General features: G+C 46.1%; 1 protein-coding gene across 11 annotated transcripts in view; it reads left to right on the forward strand.

The window, feature by feature from the left end:
* Positions 1 to 13,962, forward strand: part of ENOX1 (ecto-NOX disulfide-thiol exchanger 1) — a 611,047-nt gene that overhangs the window by 513,035 nt on the left and 84,050 nt on the right. For all 11 annotated transcript variants that reach the window (XM_060129461.1, XM_060129462.1, XM_060129460.1 and 8 more), the window contains one exon: positions 3,673 to 3,857. In XM_060129461.1, the coding sequence (XP_059985444.1) occupies positions 3,673 to 3,857 (185 nt within the window). The remainder of the gene's footprint in view (positions 1 to 3,672; positions 3,858 to 13,962) is intronic.

The raw sequence follows: 13,962 nt of genomic DNA on the forward strand, positions 1-13,962 counted from the left end.
TATATGCCCCAATTATAAAAAACGTTGATGGGATTGGCTATGGTATTGATTTGGTGGGGGGATGGGGGGATGGAGTTACAGCTGCTGGGTTTTTTTAATCTTTTTTTTTTATGACGATATCACATTCGTATTCCAGAAATGCAAATGACACCGCATCCTACTCGGTAGGAACAGTGGTCAGTTGGCTTAAACCAAGAATAAGAAATGTCAGCCGTGCTGTTCCACAGGCTTGTAAGAGAAGCCCTAAAATAATGGATGGTGCACGTCCCTATATGTATTTATGTTCAGAAAATTTATTGAAATGTTGCTAGCACATGCTTTATAGCTGCTTGCGTTTTGCTACACAGATTTCAGCATATCTTGCAGACTATGCAATTCATTTGGAAAATGTGATTTCCATCCCTGCATACTAATCGATTTCTTCACAAACACCTGCTATCAGTTATGGTAATAAAAATGCCACTCTGAATTGAGAAAGGGCCAGATAGAGCTTCCTAAAGGAAATGACTTAAGTGTCTTTGAATGCTACTAAATGTAGTAATGTGCTTCTGTAGCGCCAACACTTTTTCCATCATTTGCATTTTCTGTAATTTTGCCCTATTACAACATCCCTCTCTTAAATGATGCCTCATAACCATTTCCTTGGGGTTGGTAAACTGAATTGTCAGGAGTTGATACCTCAGAGTGTGGACAAGATCTGAAGTTGGGCTGTGCGGTGTTGAAAAAGCACTAGCTCATACTCCTGGGTATACCCTGGGTCGTTTCCCATTGTTGTTTTTTTTTTTTTTTTGCGGTACGCGGGCCTCTCACTGTTGTGGCCTCTCCCGTTGCGGAGCACAGGCTCCGGACGCGCAGGCTCAGCAGCCATGGCTCACGGGCCCAGCCACTCCGCGGCATGTGGGACCTTCCCGGACCGGGGCACAAACCCATGTGCCCTGCATCGGCAGGCAGACTCTCAACCACTGCGCCACCAGGGAAGCCCTGTTTCCGATTTTATGTCAGTCCCTGAAAACTGTAAAATTGGCAGTTCCTCTGTTTTGCACACACATATACACCAAATAAAATTTCCTTTATTCAGCCTCCAGTTCATTCCACGCACCATTGCCAGACCAGTCTTCCTGAATCCCCGATTTCATCACGTCCTTCTGCCGCCTGGGCACCTTCAGTGGCTCTCAGTTGGCCTCCCCATTTGACCCCACCTCTCCAGCCTGACTTCTGAACCTCCATCCTCTCTCGTCACCCGGCATGGCTCAGCTTTCTCTCACTGCTTCCAGACAGACTCTTGCCTTTTGGTCAAGCTTCTCTGCTTCCTGCCCCAAATATTCTATCTTCAGTTCTCATCTCTGGGCTTTGCTTCTGCTCTTGCCCCTGAGTGAGGTGCCCTTCCCCAGTTCTTGGGCTTTCACCCTTCAAAGCCCTCTTTTTTTAAAAAAAATTTATTTATTTATTTATTTTTGCTGTGTTGCGTCTTCGTTTCTGTGCGAGGGCTTTCTCTAGTTGTGGCAAGCAGGGGCCACTCTTCATCGCGGTGCGCGGGCCTCTCACTGTCGCGGCCTCTCTTGTTGCGGAGCACAGGCTCCAGACGCGCAGGCTCAGTAGTTGTGGTGCACGGGCCCAGTTGCTCCGTGGCATGTGGGATCCTCCCAGACCAGGGCTCGAACCCGTGTCCCCTGCATTAGCAGGCAGATTCTCAACCACTGCGCCACCAGGGAAGCCCCAAAGCCCTCTTTTATTAATCCAGTCTGCCTTTTCCTTTCTCTTCTCTGAATTCCTGTAGGATGGATTCTCTTGCAATAAACCTTGACACTAAATTAGTCACTTGTTTATTTATCCAACCAACATTTATTGAGTGCCTACTATATGCCAGGCATCAGGCTCTTCTCTCTTGCTTTGAGTGTGTTCCTTTCAAACGTGTTGGTTTCTATTATATTTCAAGCTCCTTGAGAGAAGAGACATACTCTGTCTCCTTGTCTTGTGATCCAAGATGCCCAGACAGGCTCGGGCATGGAGTACATATGCAGTAACTGCTTGTCGACTAATTGATCCCTGATGGTTTGAGGTAGGGAATTTTCTGGTTAATTGCATGTTCTATTTGATTAGTATTTCAGTGTGTACTACACATAATCATTTTGCAAAGTAGAATACCATAAAACACTCAACTATAAAACTACTGTTAACGTAATTTGATGGTTGATATTTAAGGAGAGAACTCACTGGGGTTTCAGAGCACCTCCGTACAGATCTGTCACCATCGCACGGTAATGTGTGGGTGGAACATCTGAGAGGCCGTCCTCGATTTGGCTCTGGGATTGGTATTGGATATGGTGTGGGGTGCGGAAATGATCGTGGACCGAGAACCTGCTGGCCAGGGACTCCATACTCCATGCCATGCCCTTACCAACCGGAAGTTACTTCTTTAAAGAAGCTTCTGATAAGAAGCTTTTAAAATATCTTCACGTTTCTCTTGCTTTACAAAAGTAGAGAATGGATTTTCTGAAGGAGGGGGGACGAAAGCATGGGAAACTGGTGAGAAAGTAGAGGGGGAGCATTTGGAGTTCTTTTCAAACAGTCTGGTAAGAACTAAACTCATCTGGCTGGCAGAATAGCCCAGTGACAGGGAGCAGAGGCTCTGGAGCCCAATCTGGGTTTGAAGGCTGTTGATGCTACTCTCTCTGTGGGATCAGACAAGTTCTCTAACTTCCCTGAGCTTCACTTTCTCATCTGTAAAGAGGGGGTGGTTAAGAGCAGCACCCACATCAGAGGCTTGATGGGGGGATGACGTGAGTTAGTTCACGGCCCAGCGTCTATTGTACAGAGAGAGCTTAGGAAGCTATTGTGATTACTGCAGAGACCACCAAGCAGTAAGCTGGAAACCAGCGAAGGGAGTCGCCGTCCTCAATTTTGTTTTGAACCATTCACTCTGTTCTATTCCATTTCAGTTGTTTTCGGAGCCTTGAGATGCGTAAGACCCTGAATTAAGTGTCTCGGTTTCTCAGTCAGGTGGAGATGTGAGTGAGCTCTGAATTTGCACATAGAGAATTTCAGGTTTCAGGAGGGAGTATTAGGGTAGGAATCTGTTGGTGAAACAGATGGAACCAGGTCAGCATTCTGATAGGAGTCAGAGGGAACTAACTTAACTAACTGACTCATGCAGTCAGGCTGACCCGGCAGTAGAGCAGGAAGGAACAGTGTGTGTGTGGATCAATCCCCAGCTCCCCTGGGCGGCTGCGGCTGCGTGCTTCCATTGGGGGGCCGCTGATAATTTGAAAGAAAGTGGCCCTCCAAGGAGCTAAGCCGTCCTGCCTTCCTGCCGAAAGGGAAAGGGCAGCCACGAGGTAGATAACGACGATTGCCTGGAGTTCTGAGCACTCTCATCACCTAGCAACACGGATCAGTTTCTGAGAGGGAGCCTAGGTCGGGGAAGAGATCAAGAGACAAGAATTTGGAAGGAGTCAGTCCTGTGCCCACAGTCATACATAAGACAGGACAAATAGAATAGTGAAAAATTCCCAAAGAAGCAATGCTCACCAGCTGCAAAATAAAGCACCCCAGGGTAGCTCATTTGGGTTTGGTACAAACGTTAAGAATCCGGTTTAGAATCCCTTTCGCACTGAAGGCTGTCCATCTAAGCGAGAAGGTCACTCACTTGAACTCATTCTGTTTGCCCCTCAGCCCTGGCCGCCCAGGCCTACGCGCTTAAAGAAGAGAACGACAGCCTCCGGTGGCAGCTGGACGCCTACAGGAACGAAGTGGAACTGCTGAAGCAGGAGAAAGAGCAGCTGTTTCGAACGGAAGAAAACCTGACCAAGGACCAGCAGGTGCAGTTCCTGCAGCAGACCATGCAAGGCATGCAACAGGTACCTGCGCCCGCATTGGTGTCTTTGTTCTCGAGAGAAAGGGATGTGCCTACGCAGTGGTGGCTGTTTGCTGGGAAAGGTGGAGGAGAAAAAAGAACAGCAGAAAAGCTGAGTGGCTAGGTCAGGAAAGTGCTGATGACCGTGGAAGGGGAGGGTCAGGGGAGAAGCCACGCTAAAGAAACAGGTTGAAGCGCTACACCCTCGAAGTGGGAAGCAAAGGAAGAGAATCTAGGAGTTTGAAAGCTCCGTACATAAAATTTAGCCTCATGGCAAAAGGTCAGAAAATCCTTGCCAGTTGTGACCCCAGTGTTCTGTAATCTTAGAACTTCTCAAGTTAAAAGCAGGCAGACCCATTCTACAAAAGCGTGGCGAGTCTGTTTTTGAGATCGATGAATACGTAAACTGTGTTATTTCCATTTCTCTTGGACGATACTTAGGATGTAGACCGGTTCTCTGAACACACTGTGTATTTCAGAAATGTTTGTTGATGGGATGGATGAAGCACTAAAATTTGGGGCGATAGGTAACTTCAGAAACAGGCCAGCATCTCTGCTTTTGTTAAAGATCGACAGGCTTCATCTTGGCACACTCAAGTTAAAGCTGGGTCTTTCCAGCTCATGTAAGAAAGAGATAGAAGCTGTGGGCTTTGGAGGAAGCGGAAGGAACGTGGACTGTGGGAAATGAGGGCTTGAGGGGGTGGGCGCTAGCACCCAGTGCTGGGCACTGGCAGCAGAGGGTAGAATCAAAGAGTCATAGCTGGGTTTATATCTGAAAACATGGATTGATATGTGATACTCGTAAGGTGTGTGAGTTATCTTAGAATAATATAGCCTGAATTATCATCACACATGGTTATTTGTATGACTCCTCTGAGTATATAAATCTAACCACTCCTTTCTGGAAGAAAAGATTGTTTTCTATAAACAAGGAAAATATAAGCAAGATGATGGGCAATTATACAGTGAGTAGGATAATTTTTTCGAATTCCCCCACCAATATTGACTGCTCTCTAAGAGCAGGAGCCTGAATTGCCTACAAAAGTGTCTCGATGATTAGAGGTAACTGCTGCTAAAACCTCCGCCAAGCAGGGAAAGAATAATTGAGAGGAAGCGATGTAAAAAAGCGTGGATCGGGATACAAACAAGTTAATGACCAAGTCACAGAAATTCTGTCTTAAACATCTCCTGCCATTTAAAAGCAATTTTGGCGTCTTGGCTTTGAGTCCTAACTCGCTGATGCTCACAGTGTGTGTTAGACAAATCAGCGAGATTCAGAGGTCAGACCCAGCCAGGAAAGTGTCATTACAGGCGGGGCTCAGGCCCCCCCGCACTTGGAAATCGGTGTTAACAGCTGCCACGGGGAGCTCCCGGGGCTTGTCCATCTGTCCGCACGTTGGGGGTGAGTGGCGCCCTTGCCAGGAGGAGGAGCGTCCGCCGTCTCTCATACCTCATGCGTCGGGCCCTCTTTTCCTCCAGGAAAGATGACTCTGGTTGCATGAAAAGTTGATATAAACCTTTAAGCTGTATATATAAGTCCATGCCAGTCTCTCACTTCGTCCCAGCTGACCCTCCCCCTCCCCGTGTCCTCAAGTCCATTCTCAACGTCTGCGTCTTTATACTACCAAATGTAAAATAGCTAGCTAGTGGGAGGCAGCCGCATAGCACAGGGAGATCAGCTCGGTGCTTTGTGACCGCCTGGAGGGGTGGGCTAGGGAGGGTGGGAGGGAGACGCCAAGAGGGAGGGGATAGGGGGACATATGTATACGTATAGCTGATTCACTTTGTTATACAGCAGAAACTAACACAACATTGTAAAGCAATCATACTCCGATAAAGATGTTATAAAAAAAAAAAACCTTTAAGCTGGTTGAAGATTCAAATCTGAAAGAAGTCAGGATGCGAGGGTGAGCTAGCCAACCTGGAAGAAGCATGCGGGGTGTCAGCGCCCCGCCCCAGTCCGCACTGGAGCCCCGGCTGTGCATCCCCACGGAGCTCCAGCCCCTTAAAGGAGCAGTTCCGTTCTCGCGGCTTCTCATACATTTGCAGAATCTCCTTGTCCATAGGAAATGTGCTTTACTGTGTTTGTTTTGTTTGGGTGGGAATTTTGTTTGGGGGTTTGTTTTGGTTTGTTCTGGTTTGATTTAAACCACAGAAAGTTATTGTCTCACAGTTCTGGACCTAGAAGTGCAAGAGCAGGGTGCTGGTAGGGTTGGCCCCTCTGTGGGCGGCGAGGGAGAGTCTGCTCCGGACTTTCCCCTTTCCTCCTCAGGTTTGCTGGCGAGCTTTGTCCTTCCTGGGCTTGTAGACGCATCACCCTGCTTTCTGCCTTCGTCTTCAGATGGCCTTCTCCCCGCGTGTGTGCCTGTGTCCCAATTTCCCCTTTTTATAAGGTCACAATTTGTATAGGATTAAGGGGCCCACACTATTCCAGTATGACCTCATCTTAACTAATGACATCTGCCGTGACCCTGTTTCCAAATAAGCTTGCATTCTGAAGTACAGGCTTTAGAACATCACCATATAAATTTGGGGGGGACACAATTCAATATTTGTTGAATGGAGGAACGAATGGACAAAGGCACAGAGGCAAGAACTCGCCTGGTGCCTCTGGGGAGCTCTAGGTTGTTTAGGATTCTTGGATCATAAAGGGCAGGGCAGGGTGTGGGGAGAAGTGATGCCCTAGGGGTCCGCGTAGCACTTCCTTAGCACGCGGAAAGCACTAACGCAAAGGCAGCAGTTATGATTTCCATTTTCACTAGTCGTTAGCTGGATGCACGGCGATCACTGTGGCAACACATCTTTAATATAGTTTTTAAATATATGTGCTTATCTAAGAGTCATCTTTCTACCTTACCCGCTTTGAGTGAATCCCCACAACTTGCCAGTTTGAGTCCCACTGCAAAGAATTCTCCTGACTTTAAAACCCACCCTCAATCTGCCCTCTGTCCACTTTATAAGTCAGAAAAGCATCGTCTCCCAGGCAAGTCAACAGATGGAGAAGAGGGCTGGTCTCTCATAGGTCATTGCTTTAGCAATCCATATAGGGGAAATTATTTCTGCAACAAACAAGAATATAAACAGTCTTAACAGCCTTAAGACTAGCAGAAAATTTTTAGAACTGCCTTCAAGTTTAGCCAAAAAGTTTCTAACCTTTCTTCTTTTCATCCCTGAAGCATATGTTCACTGACTTCCCATGGTTTCTCATGAGTTCATGGAGGAAACTTTAAGGGCAGGGTTCTGAAAAATGAAAGAGCCTCGGGTGACTTTGTCTGGTTGTTTCTTAGTCTCCCCTTGCCTTGCATGTGAGTCACAATTTAATATTAGAGGTTTCACACGAAAGGAAATAATAGCTTGTATCCATGGTAACATGGTAGCCTTAACCTGATCTGAAGCTGGCAACAGAGTTAACCTGTCTCTGCCACAGGGAGAGTCAGGTTGCAGGCTTTCGTTTATATCTTTAGGTATCCAAGACAAGCATACCCGTATTTGAAATTCTTATTTACCTTCAGGTTACCACACTGAATTATTTTCTCAGGTCGATCGAGGTAAAATGTACACACAATAAAAATACTCTCGTGAGGGTTCTGTGAGTTTTGACAAATTCATACAGTCATGTAACCATCGCGACCACAATCAATATATAAAATAATTCCATCACCGCCCCCCAAAGTTCCCTTATGCCCCTTTTTAGTCCACCCCACTCCCAGCAATCCCTGATTCGTTTTCTACCCTCATGGTTCTGCCTTTTCAGGAAAGTCATATAAGTGGAATCGTACTGTGTACAACCTCTTGAGCCTGCCTTCTGTCACTCAGCATAACGAATTTGGGATTCGTCTGTGTTGCCGTATGTGTCTGTTGTTCGTTCTTTCTATGCTGAATGGCATTCCATGGTAAGGAAGGGCCATGCTTTGTTTATCTAGTCACCAGTTAATGGACATTTGGGTGGTTTCCTGTTTGAGGCCAATATGAATGAATCTGCTATAAACATTCACTTACAGGCTCTTTGTTTGGACATAATTTTTCATCTCACTTGGGTAAATACCTAGGAGTAGGATCTCTGGGTCATATGGTAAGTGTGTTTGACATTTTAAGAAAATGCTAAACTGTTTTCCTAAGTGTCTTCCCAATGTGCTTTCCCGAGGGTTTACATGAGAATTACAGTTGTTCTGTGTCCTTATCAGCCAGCACTTGGAATGGCCAGTTGGTTTCTGTTTTATTTTACTCTGTCGTTTTTAGCCACTATAATACGCGTATATTAGTATCTCGTTATGGTTTTAACCACACCTGAATTTAAACAGGATCTGTATTTTTATTCACGAGGATAAGTCAGTATGTCATATTTCTAAATAACCAACTTAAAAATCAGAATTCTTTTTGAAGCCATGTGTAAATCATATTGATAGGACTGGTAAATATTTAAATGATAAGAGGATACCATTATAAGCTGCTGGTTATAAAACTGTGAGTGACTAATGATAATTATGTCAGAAGGGTCCCAGCTGATGCTGTTTAATGCTGTTAGCAAATGTCATCTGAAGACCAGCTGTCTTAGGCCAGTAAACCATTAGCCCACGTAGAACTCTCTAACTCTCTTGGCTTGCCATTATTAAAGACCAGGGCTAGTCAGCTGTCTTGACAATTTTCAGCAAGGGAGACCAGGAAAAATAATTGGGGGAAAGAGGACTATTACGACCAACACCATTTTAGAAATTAAGTAATTGTTTTTTTTCCCTTATGCTCAAAGAGGAGTAGATGTGGGATTCTCTGTTTGTGTATTACAAAAGCTAATCTAGACAAATTTTATAGAAGAGGACAGAGAAATACAATAATGTTACTTTCTTAAAATACAAAGTAACCCCAGCTAGTTTTGCCAAAAGTTGGTCAAGGATTGGTCTTTGGGATATATATTAAGAAATAAATGAAAGTGTGTTGAAATGAGAACATCAGTGAGTGCATCTATCTGACCACTTAAGGAAAGTTATAAGCATCTCTTGTGAAATCTCCTTTAAACGATTCAGTTGCTTAGTAAGTACATTTTTAGAGATAGTGAAAAGTTTGTGTTCGATTCCCCTCCTGATTTCATATGTAATGAAGTCTCACGTGTACTTGTCAAAGTCAGGATCATTATTATGGCAGCAGGAGTCATATCAAGGATTGCGACGATGATGGCTGTGCTGGGGATGGTGACTGTGGCGGGGATGGTGACTGTGGTGGGGGTGCTGGCTCTGCTTGGGGGGGTGGTGGTTTTGATCATCAGAAAACTTTAGGGGAAGACAGGTAAAATGAACTTACCCAAGACAACTTTAGATAATTTCTTCTTAATTTCTGAAAAAAAGCATGTCCCTTAAAAATTTTGAAAATCCTAGAAAGGCCAGCAGCCCAGCTCCCAGTGGCCTTCACAGGTGATGCTACAAAGAACTGGGGCGCGGGCTTCCCTGGTGGCGGCGCAGTGGTTGAGAGTCCGCCTGCCGATGCAGGGGACGCGGGTTCGTGCCCCAGTCTGGGAAGATCCCACATGCCGCGGAGCGGCTGGGCCCGTGAGCCGTGGCCGCTGAGCCTGCGCGTCCGGAGCCTGTGCTCCGCAACGGGAGAGGCCACAACAGTGAGAGGCCCGCGTACCGCAAACAAAACAACAACAACAAAAAAAGAACTTAGGCGAGGTGCTGCAGACAGATAACATGGATAAATGCAACAGGGGTCTCCATTCTCTTGATAACTGTTCACTTGTCATTTCTGTTTTCATTTTCTTTCTGAAATGCCCAGCAGTCATATAAGGGACCTACGAGGCTGATGCTCTGTGCCCATTGTCCTTTTTCTCATATTATCTGTTTAAACTTTATCTTTTATCCTTTCCACTGAAGTTTCTATTTGATAATTGTGTTATTTTATTTGCAAATGTTATTTCTGTTCTTTGTTTACTGTCTTTTCACACAGTCTTATTTTTTGGTTGCAGTATCTTCTCAAATCTTTTTGAGAATACTAATTAGAATTTTTTAGTTCTTATTGTTCCTGAATCATTTCTATTTATTCCAGGACTGGTTGTTTGGTTTCTGTGTCTCCGTCAGTCTCTTTCATGCTCCAGGTTCCTTCTCACGTGAGGTAATGCGTGGTAGCCTGTTTGTATCGGGGATGAAGGGCTGGGGTCACTTTTCTAGGAGTCCGTGTGGCTTACTGATGGCTGAGTCCAGGTCACCTCCACAGCTGAGTCTTTCTCCTGCCCGGTGGCTCACTGACTGGCAGACTTCATTTTGAGGAGATTTGGGGATTGCACAAAGGCCAGGGTCTGTCCTACACTAAGAACTCCATGGAATTCCCTTCCCATTCGCTCTGCTCTTTTAAGTTTAATCACTGACAGACATTTTAATTGCCTGTGGAGGAAGGAAAAAGCAAAAGCAAACACACATGGACCAGGTCTGACATTTTGAACAAGAACCTGTTACAGGGGCTTTTAGCTTAATCCAGTTGTTGAATGAATCCTTGGTTAGCATGGTGCCCGGGGAGGGGGTGGGGGAAGAATATTACATGTTATTCTGGCTTTCCAGAAACAAGGGAAGGGAAGAACAGTGAGCACATTTTCTGAATGTCTAAGAGGCAGGAACATAGGAACTTAAGGCAGAATATTTTGGAATATAGGCGCTTCAGACTGAAGAAGCAGATCCGCAAATTAGAGGGGTTTAAGGGTGGAGAAAAGGAAGGTAAGTAGTCTGGAAAAGGTGACAGGAAGAGGCTGCAGTATGTAATAACAAGAGAGAAGTTGGATTTTTAAGTGGGTTCTTTAAAAATTTGACGCGGGGTGCTTCCCTGGTGGCACAGTGGTTAAGAATCCACCTGACAATGCAGGGGACACGGGTTTGAGCCCTGGTCTGGGAAGATCCCACATGCCGTGGAGCAACTAAGCCCGTGCGCCACAACTAGTGAGCCTGCACTCTAGAGCCCGCAAGCCACAGCTGCTGAGCCCGCGTGCCACAACTACTGAAGCCCACGCACCTAGAGCCCGTGCTCCACAACAAGAGAAGCCACAGCAATGAGAAGCCCACGCACCGCAATGAAGAGTAGCCCCCGCTCTCCGCAACTAGAGAGAGCCTGCACGCAGCAACAAAGACCCAGCCCAGCCAAAAATAAATAAATATATTAAAAGAAAAAGTTCAAAAAATAAATGTATGCATGAAGACATATTCACACACATATCTGGAATTTTTACGAGCTGTGGCTGCAGAGACATAATCCATGTTTATTTTATTTCAACTTACCCAGATGAAGTTTCTTTCTTTCTGAATAGAAAACAACTCACAAGGCATTTCCCACATTCATGTTAAAAGTCTTTGATATTTTGCTAGAATCAGAACAATCATAAAAACATGTACGTCTCTCAGATGTGGCTTTACATAGGTTCCAGGGCAAGATATCAGGGTTCACAACGCTGCTTAATTTGGGGTGTACCGTGGTTGTCCTTCCTTAACTACCCCAGAGTTTGTCATTTCCTTTTCTACCTGTTCTTCAACCAGTGCCTTGGGGTGATGCATTGTAACAGCAGCCTGCGTGACGGTGATGATAATATTTAGAATTCGGTGCCCTTCCCTCTGGCTGCTAAACGCCAGCTGTCTCGGTGGCAGCACGTGCATTTTCTAACATTTGCAGATCACCCTCCCTGACACTTCTCAGAATGTCTGTACCCACTGCAGTGTGAGACTCTTGAAGGGATGGTTGGGGACATTTGGAACGAGACATAGTAACCGGTGCTCCGGTTCTTGGCTCAGGGCTTCACATTGCAAAGCCCAACTCGTTTGAAATGATCGCACCTGACATCTGCTTAGGGGCTTAGGAGTTACTAAGGCACATTCCCATTTGACTCCAGACGAGATACAAAGGACTAAAAGTGAAGCTCACGCAGAGGAAACCGCCCTGAGTTTTTAGCAGTTTCAAACAAGGGAGGACCATGGGCATCTTGCCGTTTTCACTGGACAGAGAGAGACCTTCAGATAAGGAAGGAGATACTCTGCCTTCATGGACATGAGCGGCACCGAGCTTCTGCCCAAGAAAATGAAAACACCAAAGCAGTAGGAGGGAGAGGCTTTCCAGCTTGGCTGTTTTCTGCACAACTGTGTACAAATCAGCCTCTCTGAACCTCAGGTTCTGCATCTGGAGAATGGACCCTGCCAGCCTCGGTCAGCGTTTGTGGCCGTAAAATGAGGTCACCTATGTGAACGCATTTGGAAAAGCTGTTCTGCAAATGCAAACTGCAATCGCCACATTCCTGGGGCCGACGTGAAGACACGTGGAGGTTTAAGAGAAGGCTCAGGACTTGCAGAGTAAGTCTGGACAAATCCAGAGCTGAGGTTCCTGACCCTGGGGTGGCCAGTGCTGTTGCCTCTCCGCCCCTTACAGCTGGAGGACCTGCTCGCCCCCGTTTACTCTCAAAAACTTCTTCTTTACTCCACTCCGTGCTCACATCTCAGGAGTATGAGCTTATCCCGGCTTCTCAGGTAGAACTCGAGACCCGGATATGACGGGTGACTTGCCCAGGGTCCAGCATGGTCGCGGTAGAGTCAGATTTCCAACCCAGGCCTGCCTGACCACGGCCCCTGCATTCCCTTTGTCACCCCGTAACTCCCCACAGTGGACCAGGTGGAGAAGTGGGGCTTCAGGACCACAGTGACCAGGGGAGCAGGACATGGGGAAGCTCTACCCTTCCGGCGCTCCTTGCTTGCGAGAAATATTTTTGGCAAAAACCCATTGCCTCTTTTCTGACTCTGTCACGGCCCTTAATGTGGTTTTTACGTCAGCAGAGTAAGAGCTAGCAAGAAGAAAGTAACACACACGTGGCTTTTATTTATTAAATTTGAACTGTGAAAAGAAATCTCTTCACTTCTGGGACGAGAAAGAGAAGCCCTAATAGAGTTTAATTCTGGCAGGCTTCAGCTCACCACCAGAGCTCCTGCTCTGCCCGTAATTAACTTGATCATCAAATGCATCCTAATTAGTAATCGTCTCTTCTGAAAGCAATGAGGTTAGCAGATGAACGCATGTGGGAGCCAGGGGTAGAAATAATGGCATTGCCCTGCAGACCATTAAAATCGCTTGGCTTCTACCTTTTTTCGCTTTCCCCCGTGTCTGCAGTAGGAAATATGGACCCTTGGGGGATTTGCAGCCATTCCCAGGATAAAGGAACTTGGCTTTTCCCGCACACTGTCAGCCATAGTTGGCGGATGACCTTTGAATGACCCTCCCCTCCACCACCTCTTTTAGAAATTGCCTCCAGGCCAAGAGTACCAGCTTTATAGTGAAACGGATCTTTTCTTGAATGCAGCAACTCAAAATGGGCTTTGGCCGCAGACACGTACTGTTTGGCCATTGTCGTATCTCCCTCCAGCCACGGACACTAAAATGAATCCTTGTGTTCTGGCCTTGACTCCGTTTCTCTATAGTCTAACCATGCAAAGAAGCGGCCTCATCCACGCTGAAACCCTGAACCCGGATGCACACATGGCCGCCTGTGTATAGCAGGTGTCACGCTCCCAGCCAGACTGATGTAATTATCCATCATCTCCAGTTGGGCTGCGGTTGTGAGGGAGTCGTGCTCCAGGGCTTTCTCCGTGCAGCTGGTTAGGAGAGGAAACATGAGGATTAGGAAAAGCAGCCCATTTCCTTCTCATCAGAAATGAAGGCTGTGAAGAGAAAACAGGGAGAAGTGTAGGGGGGGGCTGAAAGAATACAACATGGAAACAAAGAGGAAGGAGAAGAATGACTCAGAGGGAGAAGAATCTTCTTTATCTGAGTAAGAGAATAAACAGAAAGGCCGAGAAGCGTAGGTGGGAGCTGCAGTTTTTCTGGGTCCAGGTTTGTCGTTTTGATTTTTGTTTTATTTTTCTTCATACAAAAGAGTATATGCTCAATGCAAAAACACTTGGAAACCTAAAAGAAGCATATAAAAGGAAACACATCATTCAGAGTGTCACTACCCAGATATAACTGTGGTTAACATTTACATATATTCTTTCAGTCTCCTTTTTTCTTTGCACATAAACATGTAGTGTGATCAGTTTTAAAGATCAACCAATGGGCTAGCCAGACATAGTCAGTTAACGTTTCTGGACTTGTAACCAAAG

This window comes from Lagenorhynchus albirostris, chromosome 18 (genome assembly GCF_949774975.1).
Source record: "Lagenorhynchus albirostris chromosome 18, mLagAlb1.1, whole genome shotgun sequence".
In the NCBI taxonomy this organism is placed as follows: Eukaryota; Metazoa; Chordata; class Mammalia; order Artiodactyla; family Delphinidae; genus Lagenorhynchus; species Lagenorhynchus albirostris.